At 34.6% G+C, this 18,208-nt stretch overlaps 1 protein-coding gene across 6 annotated transcripts in view; it reads left to right on the forward strand.

Annotated features, from left to right (window-relative positions):
• Positions 1–18,208, forward strand: part of rbfox3b (RNA binding fox-1 homolog 3b) — a 329,672-nt gene that overhangs the window by 285,042 nt on the left and 26,422 nt on the right. For all 6 annotated transcript variants that reach the window (XM_089128114.1, XM_039667225.2, XM_089128113.1 and 3 more), the window contains 6 exons: positions 420–473; positions 3,746–3,838; positions 5,559–5,619; positions 5,760–5,813; positions 14,479–14,611; positions 15,321–15,360. In XM_089128114.1, the coding sequence (XP_088984240.1) occupies positions 420–473; positions 3,746–3,838; positions 5,559–5,619; positions 5,760–5,813; positions 14,479–14,611; positions 15,321–15,360 (435 nt within the window). The remainder of the gene's footprint in view (positions 1–419; positions 474–3,745; positions 3,839–5,558; positions 5,620–5,759; positions 5,814–14,478; positions 14,612–15,320; positions 15,361–18,208) is intronic.

Genomic DNA, 18,208 nt, shown 5'->3' on the forward strand with positions numbered 1-18,208 from the left:
TATAAAAGGGAAATGTTGCCTTAATATTTTTTTAAGGATTTTCACTTCATTTCGATTAACGTTTACTTTAAGTAACACCAGTGTTTAATGGTTTTAGTTTTATAAGAGACCTCACATTATAAACCTCACGCCAGAGACCTCTGCAGACACTTAATAATGCAGAATGAGATTATAGCAACCGAATTGCAAAAGTTTTTGACAATCTAAACTCTTGAAAGTTGTTTTATGAAGCCCATGTCCTGTTTGTTATGTAATTTCCAGTTTCACGGATGTGTGATGTTATTATTTCATCCCAGGATTCAAGCCCCACTTTCTCATGGACACAGAGGCTCCTAATTGATTTATCTCTCTCTTATTCCCTTCTTCATCTTGCTTTTCTCTCCCTCGCTCTCTCTTTCTCTCGCTCTCCTTTTCTGCAGCAATTTGGGAAGATCTTAGACGTGGAGATTATCTTTAATGAAAGAGGATCAAAGGTATGAATGACGCTTGCTTTCTTCCCCTCTGTGTGTGTGTGTGTGTGTAGCGACGATCTCTTCTGAACTCTTTATTGGCTTAGAGACGCCGGTTTGATCTTCCTCGAGTCAGATTAAAGACTATAAAGTCGAAGACATGGCAGCGCACATAATCAGAGCTAGTTCGGGGTCAGAGGTCAGCCGCTCGCAGGACTTCACCATAATCTGCTGTTTGTTCAGACGACACAGGGAATGACGAACTCTTGCGCTGCTGATGTTGACTTCAGGCTTTACAATTATAAGAGTTATGATGACTAAATTACCCTGTTCATTTTCCTCCAGAGCCTATTGCCGTGAGGCCGGGGCTAGTTGTCACACTGATAAGATATTTTGGAGAACTGCTGGAACATTAAACATTGAAAAGCCCTAAATCAGACTTTGATAGTTTAATGTTGTTAATGTTGACTAGCAAGTATAGACTACAGAAAAAAGTGTTTTACACTAATTTACGCTAATACTGGCCAATAATAAAGATACATGTGACTCTCCATCTACAGTGGGGCGAGTTGTCACACTATATGGAGAAAATGGGAATCATCAGATAAATAGTTTTTAAACAGGGTTTTTAATGTTTTTTTTTTAAGTAGGATTATTATTGTTGACTAAAACTACTAAACATTTTTTGTTAATTTAAAATAAAGCTGAAATACACTTAAACTAAGAAAAACTAATTGAAATCATTTTAAGATGGAAATAAATAAAAACTAAAACTGAAATAAAAAATATATATATATATATATTTATAACGCACATAACACAATTACTTAAATTACTTAAATTTAAATGAAAGTAATTAAAAACAAAAATAAATTAATTCAAAATAGTAATAAAAGAAATAATAAATAAATAATAGTAAAATAACACCTATTAAATATTATTATTAAAAAACAAAAATGTTGAAATTGCAAAAAAGAAATTGCAAAAATTAAAAAACAAGTTTTGCTGATAATTTACTCACCCCCATGTCATCCAAGATGTCCATGTCTTTCTTTCTTCAGTCAATAGAAGTTTTTTATGTTTTTTTTTAAGTATAGGATTATTATTGTTGACTAAAACTACTAAATCATTTTTGTTAATTTAAAATAAAGCTGAAATAAACTTAAACTAAGAAAAACTAATTTAAATCATTTTAAGATGGAAATAAATAAAAACTAAAACTAAAACTGAAATTAAAATAACTTAGACTTATAACCTAAATTGTAATATTAAAAAATTCATTATATATATACAGTATATATATATATATATATATATATGTGTGTGTATATATAACGCACATAACACAATTACTCAAATTAAAATGAAAGTAATTAAAAACAAAAATAAATTAATTCAAAATAGTAATAAAAGTAATACTAAATAAATAATAGTAAAATAACACCTATTAAATATTATTATTAAAAAACAAAAATGTTGAAATTGCAAAAAAGAAATTGCAAAAATTAAAAAACAAGTTTTGCTGATAATTTACTCACCCCCATGTCATCCAAGATGTCCATGTCTTTCTTTCTTCAGTCAATAGAAATTAAGGTTTTGATGAAAACATTCCAGGATTTACTCCATATAATGGACTTCAATGGGAACCAAACAGTTCAAGGTCCAAAAGACAGTTTCAGTGCAAACTACAAACTGTTCAAAGGGCTTTAAACGATTCCAGACGATGAATAAGGGTCTGATCAAGCGAAACGATCGCTCATTTAATAAATAAATAACAAAGTTTAAGTTTTATAAGCTCAAATGCTCGCCTTGCTCTGTTCTGTGATGCGCGTTCGTGACTCTCCTGTTCAAATTCGTTCATCAAAATGAACGAATCTTTTTTGAGTCAAATAGTTAATTTCATTCGTTGAAGAAACGATGCTCGTACATGCTCGTTGAACGAACGAAATGACTCGAAAAAAGATCCATTCATTTTGATGAACGAGTTCGAACTGGAGAGCCACGAACGCGCGACACAACGAATTGTGCTTATAAAACTTAAATTTTTTAATTTATTTATTAAATGAGCGATCGTTTCACTTGATAAGACCCTTATTCGTCGTCTGGAATCGTTTAAAGCCCTTTGAACAGTTTGTAGTTTGCACTGAAACTGTCTTTTGGACCTTGAACCGTTTGGTTCCCATTGAAGTCCATTATATGGAGAAAAATCCTGGAATGTTTTCATCAAAAACCTTAATTTCTTTTCGACTGAAGAAAGAAAGACATGAACATTTTGGATGACATGGGGGTGAGTAAATTATCAGCAAAATTTTGTTTTGTTTTTTAAAAAAGTGAACTACTTCTTTAAGAGGTGCAGTCTGTAAGATTGACAACTAGTGGTCGAAATAGGTACTGCAGTCCAAATTCAAAATATCGGAGATCGTCGTTTCTCCTGCCTCCTGCTCCTCACACGGGTTGCCAGTTTGAGCACACGCTACAGGAACGAGCGCAATGGACGATGAAAATTGGCGTCAGTATCACAGACCAAAACAAAAACAAACATTCCAGCCTGGAAACACACATTTAAAGTAAAACAACCGGCCGTGGAAGTGTGTTTCAGAGACACGAGTGTCATGTTTCCTCAACATATTATAGTATTTTTATCCTTTAGTGACAAAGTGATACAGCACCTTTAACATCAAAGCGTTCAAAGCCCATTACCCATGATGCCTTGCTGTCCCCACCACCAGCGTTGCTGTATAACGAACTCACCGGCCCACTAAACAATCTATTTTCTAAGCAGCAACAATTTGCATTCAATATGTTTGTCCCTTTTGAAAAATGGGCTCTCTTTTACCCCTCTGTGTAAGCTAATTATCGCATGATAAAACGGCGGAGCCGGCGAGAGCAGATGCTGTCGTGTGAGATGTCCACAGGATTCATTTGGCCCTCCTCAGTTTATCTCTCTGACTGATATATATATGTGTGTGTGTGAAGAGTGTCTAATATTAACCGACCCCTCGGGCTGATAGTAGCTCATCCTGTATTACCCCAACACCTTCCAGCAGTCCGTCATCTGAAGCCCCGCCCCCTCCTCACTCTGATTGGTCGCTGCATCATGATGATCTTTCAAATGTGGTAAAGCCACATTTCACACTGCTGAAAGTATTTTAGGTGTTATTTCCGACTGAGACTGTGTGTGTTTTACTGTCGTGTTTCTCTGTAACCTTCCCTTTCGTGGGCTCCTGACTCTCTCCAAACCCCTTCAATGCTGTTTCTCTCTCTCTCTCCTGCTGCTTCACTCCATGCGTCCGCAGGGCTTTGGCTTTGTAACTTTTGAAACGAGCGCAGAAGCAGATCGCGCGCGGGAGAAACTAAACGGTACAATCGTAGAAGGACGTAAAATCGAGGTGCTTTCCTTTCCCCTTCTCCTCTTCCGTCCTCCTTTCCTGCCTGCTGACCTCATTTCCTGTCCTCATCCTGAGATTCACGAGCATCTGCATGTCACCTGCCCAAGTGTGTGTGTGTGTGTGGCATTTTAAAGGAATATTCTGGGTTAAATACAACATGCTCTATTGGGGTTAATCTAAATACAGCAGTAAAAGCAAGTCATATTTCACCCCAAAATAAAAAGAATAAAACAAGGAACTGCACTGAAAAAAAAAAATATGCTTTATCTAATCAATAAAATTGTGGCAACATATTACAAGCAATATTATTAATTAAATTGTACAAATTAGAATTAATTAGAATGTTAATTTGATTAACTATTACTCAATTCTAATTTGTTCAATTTAATAAATAATATTGCTTGTAATCTGTTGCCGCAATTTTATTGATTAGATAAAGCATATTCATTTTTACAGTGTGTATTTTATATAAAGAAATGTATTTTGTTATTATTAATTTTTTTTTTTTACTGGAAAATCCTAACATGTAATTAATTTATATAGCTTTTTTTATTTCCATTGCTTTAGCTTATAAAATAGCTAATAATATATTAATATAGCTCATTATTTATTCATATTATAATTTATTTTAGTATTTATTATATTATATTACATTATTATATTAAATGTATTTATTATATTATATCATATTTCTTATCATATCACATTATATTATAATGATTATATTATTTGTAAGTATATTTTGTACACATTTTTCACATAAAATATTATATTATAATATTATATTGCTATAGCTTATAATATAACTAATAATAATATATTAATATAGCTAATTATTTATTCATATTATAATTTATTTTAGTATTTATTATATTATATTACATGTATTTATTGTATTATATTATATCATATTTCTTATTATTATATTATATTATATTATTTGTAAGTATATTTGGTACACATTTTTCACAGAAAATATTATATTATAATATTATATTGCTATAGCTTATAATATAGCTAATAATAATATATTAATATAGCTAATTATTTATTCATATTATAATTTATTTTAGTATTTATTATATTATATTACATGTATTTATTGCATTATATTATATCATATTTCTTATTATTATATTATATTATATATTATGTGTAAGTATATTTTGTACACATTTCTCACAGAAAATGAACATTTCACATTGAGTACATCCTTATCTGACAGCAGCTTCTGTCAATAGATATTAAGTTAGAATATTTCTTGAATATTTGATCTCTAAGAGGAGTTTAATCTGTTGGATCTAAATCTTTAAAATATTTATTAACCTTGTCTTTCTTTAAATAATGTATAACCAGCCCAGAGCAAACTGTGTGTTAATAGAGAATTCAGATTGTCATATCAGATATCACGTTCAAAAGTGTTTTGTTTTTTGTTTTTTTCAAAAATTCATGGGAGATTTTTGATCATTGCTTGTGTATGTCATCAATTAAAAATGTTTTTGCAGATATTTAGCTAAATATCCAGATATAATATATTCTGTAAGAGTGCATGAACTCAGAACAGCCGGAAGAGATGCATTGTGGGTCTTTACAGGAACAGCCGAGAGAGATCCCTCTCATGCATGTGTGTTTTGCATGATCGCAGTGTTTTATGCATGTGTTTTTGATGTATGTTCCTGCGGCTCGCTCACATCTCTCTCTGTCTCTCTCTCTCTCTCAGGTGAACAACGCCACGGCGAGAGTGATGACGAATAAGAAAGTAGTAAACCCGTACACAAACAGTAAGAGCTCATAAATCTGCTTCAGTGCTGCCTCAGCACTCCGGCGGCTGAACGCTCCTGACGATCACTGACAGATGTTGTCTTAACCCCAGTGGGATCTATTAAAGTCACATCTCCCTCTCTGTCCTGTGTGTCTGCAGGCTGGAAACTCAACCCGGTCGTTGGAGCCGTTTACGGGCCGGAGCTCTACGCAGGTGAGGGACACTTCTGGAGGATATCCGGTATCACTTTACTGTGCTGTGAAACTAATGATAAAACAACGTGTGTGTTCCTTAAATAGATAGATAGATGGATAGATGGATGGATGGATGGATGGATGGATGGATGGATGGATGGATGGATGGATGGATGGATGGATGGATGGATGGATGGATGGATAGATAGACAGACAGACAGACAGACAGACAGACAGACAGACAGACAGACAGACAGACAGACAGACAGACAGACAGACAGACAGATAGATAGATAGATAGATAGATAGATAGATAGATAGATAGATAGATAGATAGATAGATAGATAGATAGATACTATAGATGGATGGATAGATAGATAGATAGATAGATGGATGGATGGATGGATGGATGGATGGATGGATGGATGGATGGATAGATAGATACCATAGATAGATGGATGGATGGATGGATGGATGGATAGATAGATAGATAGGTGGATGGATGGATGGATGGATATATAGATAGATAGATAGATAGATAGATAGATAGATAGATAGATAGATAGATAGATAGATAGATAGATAGATAGATAGATGGATGGATGGATGGATGGATGGATGGATGGATGGATGGATGGATGGATGGATGGATGGATGGATGGATGGATGGATGGATGGATGGATGGATGGATGGATGGATGGATGGATAGATAGATACCATAGATAGATGGATGGATGGATGGATGGATGGATAGATAGATAGATAGGTGGATGGATGGATGGATGGATATATAGATAGATAGATAGATAGATAGATAGATAGATAGATGGATGGATGGATGGATGGATGGATGGATGGATGGATGGATGGATGGATGGATGGATGGATGGATGGATGGATGGATGGATGGATGGATGGATGGATGGATGGATGGATGGATAGATAGATACCATAGATAGATGGATGGATGGATGGATGGATGGATAGATAGATAGATAGGTGGATGGATGGATGGATGGATATATAGATAGATAGATAGATAGATAGATAGATAGATAGATGGATGGATGGATGGATGGATGGATGGATGGATGGATGGATGGATGGATGGATGGATGGATGGATGGATGGATGGATGGATGGATGGATGGATGGATGGATGGATGGATGGATATATGGATGGATGGATGGATGGATGGATGGATGGATGGATGGATGGATGGATGGATGGATGGATGGATAGATAGATACCATAGATAGATGGATGGATGGATGGATGGATGGATAGATAGATAGATAGGTGGATGGATGGATGGATGGATATATAGATAGATAGATAGATAGATAGATAGATGGATGGATGGATGGATGGATGGATGGATGGATGGATGGATGGATGGATGGATGGATGGATGGATGGATGGATGGATGGATGGATGGATGGATGGATGGATGGATAGATAGATAGATAGATAGATAGATAGATAGATAGATAGATAGATAGATAGATAGATAGATAGATAGATAGATAGATAGATTATCAGGTGTGTGTTAGGGCCGGGGTGTATCAGGTGTGTATCAGGGTCCCGTCCCCCCCGGGTCGATCGGGGGTGAAATGTCGCACTCAAAGGAGCAGTGCTGATGTCAGTAATTTTCCGCTTTATGGAAGTGAACCCAGGACCGCTGCGTTAGCACTCGAATCCACCAGCGCACCAGTAAAACCACTCATGCTAGTGTTATTAGTGGAACTGGATGCCACGTTGGTTTCCATTACCAATAAAAGCACACGCTATTGAACACATCATAACCGCTGTTTTAATTTATTGCAGTCAGATGGTGGTCGCGTCATTAGCGCTGCTAGTTAGCTCTCGGCTCAATTTGATTAGCAGTCACGGATCACATTTCTTTTAAAACTCTTCGCCGGCACAAATGAAGAATTCAGCGCAGAGTAATTGGCTCCAGTTCATTTTGCGCTCTCTGTTTTGAGTTCATTCTGATTTGCCCTCGAGTCTCAATGACTGTAAAAGTCTTTCATAAGGAAAATGAAATGACATTAGAGCTCAGCAGAGCTATGCTAACACGCGCTAACACACGCTAACACACTAATCCACTAAAACACATCTAAACATGGAGGGATACATACAGATTTAGACACACACACACCAGTCTATCTGCACCTTTGCGCGTGAGTGTGTGTGTGTGTGTGTGTGTGTGTGTGTGTGTGTGTGTGTGTGTGAGAAGAGAAAAATCCACTCACTCTTATCAGATTGGCTCACAGAACGAGAGCAATGGAGTGAAAGATGCCGCTCGGAGTGTAATCGAGCAGTGACACACACTCACACACACACACTCACGGGGGTTTCTCTCGTTTACTGCCGTCTGTTAGACGAAGCCTTTGCATTCTGATGAGACGAGCTGCGAGTGTTTCATCTGGAGGAACTTCATGGACCGTCTCAGAGCGCAACCCTTTAAATAACACACATCATCTGATCGTTCCCTCCTGAAGCTGCTGACACACACACATACACACGTTCAGCAGTGATACACACATCAGCAGTGATACACACTTCATAGCGTTTCTCCTCACTTATTTACAACAGGGAATTATATCATTTACTCGAACTCGTGTTCTAAACCCATCAACCAATCTATCATCCATCCTTTCATCTATCCATCAGTCTATTCATCCTTTCATATCTATCTATCCATCCATATATCCCTCCATTCATCCATTCTTATATCCATCTGTCCATCTATCAATCTATCCATCCATCCATATATCCCTCCATTCATCCATTCTTATATCCATCTGTCCATCTATCAATCTATCCATCCATCCATATATCCCTCCATTCATCGGTTCTTATATCCATCTGTCCATCTATCACTCTATCCATCCATCCATCCTTTCATATATCAGTTCATCCATCAATATTTCCATCCATCCATATATCCCTCCATTTATCCATTCTTATATCCCTCCATTCATCCATTCTTATATCCATCTGTCCATCTATCAATCTATCCATCCATCCATCCTTTCATATATCAGTTCATCCATCCATATTTCCATCCATCCATCCATCCATCCATATATCCCTCCATTTATGCATTCTTATATCCATCTGTCCATCTATCAATCTATCGATCCATCCTTTCATATATCCATCCATCCATATATCCCTCCATTCATCGGTTCTTATATCCATCTGTCCATCTATCACTCTATCCATCCATCCATCCATCCATCCATCCTTTCATATATCAGTTCATCCATCCATATTTCCATCCATCCATATATCCCTCCATTTATCCATTCTTATATCCATCTGTCCATCTATCACTCTATCCATCCATCTATCCATATATCCTTTCATCCATCCATCCATATATCCCTCCATTCATCAGTTCTTATATCTATCTGTCCATCTATCACTCTATCCATCCATCCATCCATCCATCCATCCATCCATCCATATATCCCTCCATTCATCGGTTCTTATATCCATCCGTCCATCTATCACACTATCCATCCATCCATCCTTTCATATATCCATTCATCTATCCATCAGTCTATTCATCCTTTCATATCTATCCATCCATATATCCATCCATCCATCCATATATCCCTCAATTCATCCATTCTTATATCCATCTGTCCATCTATCAATCTATCCATCCATCCTTTCATCCATCCATCCATATATCCCTCCATTCATCGGTTCTTATATCCATCCGTCCATCTATCACTCCATCCATCCTTTCATATATCCATGCATCCATCCATACATACATTCATCCATATATCCATCCATCCATCCATCCATCCATCCATCCATCCATCAATTCATTCGTTCATTCATTCAAAATATTTGGGCTCTGAATTCACACATAAAATTGTGTGAATTTCATTGCATTAGATACAAACAATAGAGAGCCTAAGTCCCTCCCCTTCCGGTCGACCACCATGGGACCTTATTTCGGAAAAATATTGAATGGTAGTCAATGGCGAGAGACAACAAATATTTTGATCTCGTTTGAATTGTGCCCTGAATTACACATATGATGTTTGTCAATTTAAAAGAAATATTTTAAAGTAAAGAAAGTCGCCGTTTGATGTGAAACCGTTGAGGTATAAGGCTGTAAAAATACGTAATTACAAAGACTACAAACCCCAAAGGCGCTCATTTTCTCTCAATGAATGAAGCTAACTTTACTGAGGCTGTCTGTCATTGTTTCTATAGTCTTACGTTATAATCGTAACGTTACGCCGTCATACGAGTGTTTTGTACCAGACTGTACACACACGAGCAGTGGATCTACTCGTTGTTTCGCCTCCTGGGAGATGTAGTTCATAGAGCGATTTTCACATAAAACTAAAAGTTACTCTTCTCTTTTATGACAAACTGCGACGTTTTTGACTTTCAGAATTATCTTTTAAATTGACAAACATCATATGTGTAATTCAGGGCACAGTTCAGACGGAATAAAAAGATAAGTTGTCTCTCGCCATTGACTACCATACATATTTTTTTTCCGAAATAAGGTCCCATGAGCCGGAAGCGGAGGGGCGGGACTTAGGCTCTCTATGGCAAACCAAATGGCGTCCGCATAAAATGATGCTATACTGTAAAAAACCAAACAATATGATCAGTAAGTCATGGCCGCTTATGTTTTTACATAAAAGTTATATGTAATTATACATAATACACGTGTTTATAAATATAAACTGTTATTAAACTATTATAATTATTGTTTTATGATACTCTTAGAAAGCTTTAATAGTAAAGATCAGCGTCTGCAGTCTCCATATGTGTTGTGTGTTTATTGAGGTTTGTGTGTTGAGAAGTACATGTGCTGATGGAAGCCTTCGTGGCGCCAGATTCTTCCTCCTCCTTTGTTGTTTGCAACCCAAACCTTCCCATGAGCCTCTAGTGATGAGTCTGAGGTAATGAGCTGAGAGAGTATCCGGCCCGGCCTCGCTCTGGCATCAGTCGCTCCGCTGCCACGATCAGTTTGTGTGTTGGCACTGCTAATGGAAATGTAGACGCCGAATATCTTTTCAAATGACTTTGACGAATGAACCAAAGCATCGCTCGCACTGACATGACTCTTATTTGAGGACCTTCACGCTCACAGAGCGGAGGTTTATACTATCAGGAGTTCCTTCCATGGAATAATTCACCATCAATTCTGTCATTGTTTATTCACCCGTATGTTGTTTTTCAGTGCAACAAAAGAAAATTGTTGAGCTAACTTTAAAAAAATAAGGCTACTAACTGCTTTTTTTAAGTTAACTCAACTAATCCACTGCAGTTAAAATCTACTTAAATACGTGTGTTCCTCTAATGAGTAACAGGAAATCGTTTGAACTTAAAAGTTATTGTCAAAAAAAGGTTGAAAAAAATGTAAGTTAACTTAAAAGTGAATCTAATTGGTTGATTTTTTAAGTTAGCTATCTTGACAAAGTTTCAAGTTTAAATTTTTAAGTTTAAAAGATTACCTGATACTCATTAGATGAAGAAACATATTTAAGAATAGTTGAGTTAACTTAAAAAGTTGAATATGATAGGTTACCTTATTCTTTTTTAAGTTAGCTCAACTATTAATTTTTTGTTATCTTGACAAGACGTTTTAAGTTCAAAAGATTACACTCATTAGATGAACAAAAGTACATAAGTTGATTTTGACTGTTAAGTTAAAAAGTTGAATGCGATAGGTTGCCTTATTTTTTTAAGTTAGCTCAACAATTTTAAGGCAACCTATTGCACTCAACTTTTTAATTTAACTCAACTAATCCACTCCAGTTAAAATCTACTTAAATACGTGTGTTCCTCTAATGAGCAACAGGAAATCTTTTGAACTTAAAACTTATTGTCAAAAAAAAGGTTGAAAAAAATGTAAGTTAACTTAAAAACTTGAGTCTAATTGGTTGACTTTTTTTAAGTTAGCTATCTTGACAAAGTTTTAAGTTTAAATTTTTAAGTTTAAAAGATTACCTGATACTCATTAGATGAAGAAACATATTTAAGAATAGTTGAGTTAACTTAAAAAGTTGAATACGATATGTTACCTTATTCTTTTTTAAGTTAGCTCAACTATACATTTTTTGTTATCTTGACAAGACGTTTTAAGTTCAAAAGATTACACTCATTAGATGAACATTGATTAATAAGTTGATTAATAAGTTGATGTTAAGTTAAAAAGTTGAATGCGATAGGTTGCCTTATTTTTTTAAGTTAGCTCAACAATGTTAAGGCAACCAATCGCACTCAACTTTTTAAGTTAACTCAACTATTCCACTCTAGTAAAAATATACTTAAATATGCTTGTTCATCGAGTACCAGGTAATCTTTTAAACTTAAAACTTCTTGTCAAGATAACTAAAAAAAAAAGGGGGGGGGGGTTGGGGTGGCCATTTAAAAAAAATAAGTGATAGGTTGCCTTTTTTTTAAGTTTGCTCAACTATTCTTTTTTTGTTATCTTGACGAAGTTTTAGGTTACCTTATTCTTTTTAAGTTAGCTCAACTATTATTTTTTTGTTATCTTGACAAGACGTTTTAAGTTCAAAAGACTACACTCATTAGATGAACAAAAGTATATAAGTTGAGTTTTGAACTGTTAAATTAAAGTTGAATGCAATAAGTTGCCTTATTTTTTTAAGTTAGCTCAACAATTTTAAGGCAACCAATCGCATTCAACTTTTTAATTTAACTCAACTAATCCACTCCAGTTAAAATCTACTTAAATACGTTTGTTCATCTAATGGTAGAGTACCAGGTAATCTTTTAAACTTAAAACTTCTTGTCAAGGTAACTAAAAAATGATCAAAAAAATAAAAGGTTGAGCCAACTTGAAAAAAATTAAAAATGTAATTTAACTTAAAAAGTTGAGTGTGATAGGTTACCTTATTTTTTTAAGTTTGCTCAACTATTAATTTTTTTGTTATCTTGAAGTTTTAAGTTTTAAGAGTATCCTCATTAAATGAACAAAAGTACATGATTTTAACTGGAGTGGGTTAGTTGAGTTAACTTAAAAAGTTGAATATGATAGGTTACCTTATTCTTTTTAAGTTGGCTCAACTATTATTTAAAAAAAAATTAAACTAAAAATGTAAGTTAACTTAAAAAGATGAGTGTAATAGGTTGACTATTTTTTTTTTACGTAAGCTCAACTATTATTTTTTTCTGTTATCTTGACGAAGTTTTAAGTTGAAAAGATAACCCTCATTAGATGAAGAAAAGTATTTAAGTTAATTTTAACTGGAGTGAATTAGTTGAGTTAACTTAAAAAGTTGAATGCGATAGGTTACCTTATTCTTTGTAAGTTAGCTCAACCACCAAGTGCTTTAAAGCTCGGAAAACAACATATAAAGGAGTACATGATGACATAATCTTTGTTTTTTGCAGATCTTTTCCTTTAATCTCTCGTATAGTCCCTGTAACTCCAGTCAGATCCGCTCTGAAGTGTGTTAATGAGTGTAGATGAGCTCTCTCGTTGTTGCTCGGCACGGTACGCAGATAATGAAGCACTCGCGGTTGATCTGATTAATCTACGTCTCTTCCCCGGCGTGTGGATTACTCTCTCTAACTCCTTCACACGACTGGAAGCATTAACAGACATCAAGCGGGTTATGAGTCCTTCAGCAGTGGAGGAACTGTCCTGCCAGTAATTCAATTTATTTCAAATATTTACGTTCTTGTTGAACAGATGCACAAAAAAACAATTCTATTTTGTCTTTTCATTGTGTGATTCATTGATATGTCAGTGTCAGGACAAAGTAACCAAGTGCTTGTATACAGACAACATATTTATGAAGAATCAAACCATGTTGATGTCAAAGTTTTGTAAACGTACAGTATAAATGCAGCAAACTTGCAGATCTAACTATGTGACTTCAGGAGATTTTCCAAGCATAGACTTGCAAAAATCTTTAAACATTATAAAGTGATGTATGTGGTGAACAATAAAATGGGGAAATGGTTAAGAGTACTTTTTTGTGCTTTAAAATTGGTCAAAATAAAAGAGAAATATGGCCAACATAAAAATGGGTAAAATTAAGAAGAAAAAAATTGGAAAAATTTGCCTTTTGGTCAACAAAATTAGTAAAATAAAATAAAAATGAATTTGCTGACCAATAAATTGGTAAAAAAAAATTGTTTGCCAATATTTTTTTTTTTTTTTTTTAAAGACAAAAATAATGTGGTGGACAATAAATTGAAAATCAATATCATTTTTTATATAAACAATATAAAAAAGCTTTTGGTGAGCAATAAAATTGGTTAAAATTAGAAAAACCGAAAGAAAAATTATATTTTGGTGGGCAATTAAATAAATAAACAAACAAGAAAAACTGAAAAAAAAAAAATACTTTTTGGAGGTCAATAAAATGGGTTTTATATATATAATGTATATTTGGTGGCCAATAAAATGGATAAAGTAAGCTTATATTGTATTACAAAATGTGTGAAAAAAATGTACTCACATTGAAGGATGGACACAAACCCATATCTAGAGATCACAGAGACTTTATGGAGCAACTGAATACCCTAGCAACACCCTAGCAACAAGACTACTTGAGTTTTGCATGTGCAAACACCACTCAGCTTGTCTTTAAGTGTGTAGTTGTGTCACAGAGACACATCCAGCTCATAAGGCTCTCGTGTGTGTGTGTGTGTGCAGTGGCGGGTTTCCCGTATCCCGCGGCAGGAGCGACGGTGGCGTACAGAGGGGCTCATCTGAGGGGCAGAGGTCGTGCCGTTTACAACACCTTCCGTTCGGCTCCTCCTCCTCAGCCCATCCCGGCATACGGAGCGTGAGTCATATTCATGTTCTGAGTCAAGTGTGTTTCATAATTGATGAACTCTAGCAACACTGAAAATGATATTAAACCGAATCGAATCAACACTGAATTGAGCTGAATCACGACTCTATTCGTTTCAATACTAAATAACATCACAGCTATTGAACTAAACTGAATAATGACACACCATTTTCTTCTGCAGAGCTGCTGTGCAGATGAAATGATACAAGTTTCATAATTGATGAACTTTACACTGTTATTGAAGCGAACTAAATCAAATTGAGCCCAATAATGACGCCGTCTCCTTCTGTAGAGCTGCCGTGCAGATGAAATTATATTCGTTTCCTAATTGAATAACTTGAATATTCCATTATTTTCTTTTTCATGAGCGTCCGTATTGCATAAAGAGTGTGTGAGTGTTTACTCATCCGCAACAGAATCCTCTTCATTTGGAGGCTTTTCACAGCAAATATTGATCCGAGCGACACTAATCAAATGAATTACTCCGGATGCCGTATAATTAATGCAATTGACGGCTCTATTTGTACGTTCCTCTGTTCTGCACTGCATGTGCTCTCATACTTCATCTCTCTGCACCAAACTGATTTATTTCTGCGAGTCATGTGACTGTATTCTGCACCACCCCACCCCCCCGCTCCTGACGCAGCAGTCCTCATGCTCATTGGTGATAACCGGACGTTGTCTCGTTTGTTGAACGCAGGGTGGTGTATCAGGACGGGTTCTACGGCGCCGAGATCTACGTGAGTATCTCTGGAGGGATGAGAGTGTGTGATTCCTGGCGTCGGTTAACCGTGAAACCAGATCACCGAACTCTAGATCCACTTCAGTCACCACACACACTCAGAGTTTGGCAAAGATGCTGCAGTCACACATCACTCACATACACACACTCTCAAACACACATTTATACACATATTTACTTATCTATATATCTAAATGGGGAATTTCCATGGACTTAATGGTTTTAATACAGTATTAAACCCTACCCCTAACCCATCACACTAAACTTTTTCACACTAAAACCTTGAATTACTTTCTTTACAAATGAGGACATCCTCAAGTTGGACACCTTGTCAAGTTTTGGTCACTTCTGGGTACAAGTCGGTACACTCGCAAACACACACAGACTCTGTCTCACATTCTCACACACAAAATCCTCTATATGACCACATAACAAATTAATATATCACTCTTACACACTCAAAGACACATGCATATTCACACAAGGTGCTAATATGTACATTTTAGGTGTTAATATGTACATTTTAGGTGCTAATATGTACATTTTAAGTGTTAATATGTACATTTTAGGTGCTAATATGTACATTTTAGGTGTTAATATGTACATTTTACGTGCTAATATGTACATTTTAAGTGCTAATATGTAAATTTTAGGTGCTAATATGTACATTTTAAGTGTTAATTTGTACATTTTAGGTGTTAATATGTACATTTTAGGTGCTAATATGTACATTTTAGGTGCTAATATGTACATTTTAGTTGTTAATATGTACATTTTAAGTGCTAATATGTACATTTTAGGTGTTAATTTGTACATTTTAAGTGCTAATATGTACATTTTAGGTGCTAATATGCCCATTTCATGAGCTAATGTGTCCATTTTAGGTGGTAATATGTCCATTTTAGGTGGTAATATGTCCATTTTAGGTGCTAATATGTACATTTTAGGTGTTAATATGTACATTTTAGGTGCTAATATGTACATTTTAGGTGTTAATATGTACATTTTAGGTGCTAATATGTACATTTTAGGTGTTAATATTTACATTTTAGGTGCTAATATGTACATTTTAAGTGTTCATATGTACATTTTAGGTGTTAATATGTACATTTTAGGTGTTAATATGTACATTTTAAGTGCTAATATGTACATTTTAGGTGTTAATTTATACATTTTAAGTGCTAATATGTACATTTTAGGTGCTAATATGTACATTTTAAGTGTTAATATGTACATTTTATGTGCTAATATGTACATTTTAAGTGTTAATATGTACATTTCATGAGCTATGTCCATTTTAGGTGTAAATATGTTCATTTTAGGTGTTATGTACATTTTAGGTACTAATATGTACATTTTAGGTGCTAATATGTACATTTTAGGTGCTAATATGTACATTTTAAGTGCTAATATGTACATTTTAGGTGCTAATATGTACATGTTAGGTGTTAATATGTACATTTTAGGTGTTAATATGTACATTTTAAGTGTTAATATGTACATTTTAGGTGTTAATATGTACATTTTAGGTGTTAATTTGTACATTTTAAGTGCTAATATGTACATTTTAGGTGCTAATATGTACATTTTAAGTGTTAATATGTACATTTTAGGTGCTAATATGTACATTTTAAGTGTTAATATGTACATTTTAGGTGCTAATATGTACATTTTAGGTGCTAATATGTCCATTTCATGAGCTATGTCCATTTTAGGTGTAAATATGTACATTTTAAGTGTTAATATGTACATTTTAGGTGTTAATATGTACATTTTAAGTGTTAATATGTACATTTTAAGTGTTAATATGTACATTTTAGGTGTTAATATGTACATTTTAAGTGTTAATATGTACATTTTAGGTGTTAATATGTACATTTTAGGTGTTAATTTGTACATTTTAAGTGCTAATATGTACATTTTAGGTGCTAATATGTACATTTTAAGTGTTAATATGTACATTTTAGGTGCTAATATGTACATTTTAAGTGTTAATATGTACATTTTAGGTGCTAATATGTACATTTTAGGTGCTAATATGTCCATTTCATGAGCTATGTCCATTTTAGGTGTAAATATGTTCATTTTAGGTGTTAAGTACATTTAGGTACTAATATGTACATTTTAGGTGCTAATATGTACCACTAAGGTACTAATATGCAGTCTTTGGGTACAAAAGTGTATCTTTTGAAAAGGTACAGCCCCAGTGACAGCTTTTGTACCTTTTTTTTTGAGAGTGTACACACACTCACTCACTCAATCCTCAATAGGACCACATAACAAATTAATAACTGTGGTAATGTTAAAGGTTCAGGGAAGGAGTAGGCAGGAGCCATCAAACGTATAATCATAAAATAATCACGAAACGAAAGTAAAGCATCAGCCCGTCACAGACGACTGCCACACAAACACCAACAACACAACAGAAAGTCCTGGCCTTGTCCTCTCTCCTCCTTCACTGTCCTCATTCCTCCTTTTATTCTTCCCGAGTTGGGATTGTACATCTGCTATTACGTAGTGCATCCAACTTCACCTATAATTCCATACTAGATCATCACCCCGCATCATGTAAAGTGATAGACTATTTCAAATCTCAAATGCTTGATTGTTTATATTGTCGCAAAATCTATTATCGCACCGCTCAGGATATATATATATTATGTTCAACTTAATCCACTCACTGTACATAAAATACACTCACAAAAACAATAGTATATAGCAAACACTAGCTGCGTTATATACAATTATTTATATATATTTATATATTTTATTGCTGTATTTTTTAAATTATATATATTACCTTCAAATTTATCAGCGCACAAGATCAATATTTGATCAGTCGATGT

The sequence above is a fragment of the Pimephales promelas genome, chromosome 3 (genome assembly GCF_988280905.1).
Source record: "Pimephales promelas chromosome 3, fPimPro1.hap1.1, whole genome shotgun sequence".
Classification (NCBI taxonomy): Eukaryota; Metazoa; Chordata; class Actinopteri; order Cypriniformes; family Leuciscidae; genus Pimephales; species Pimephales promelas.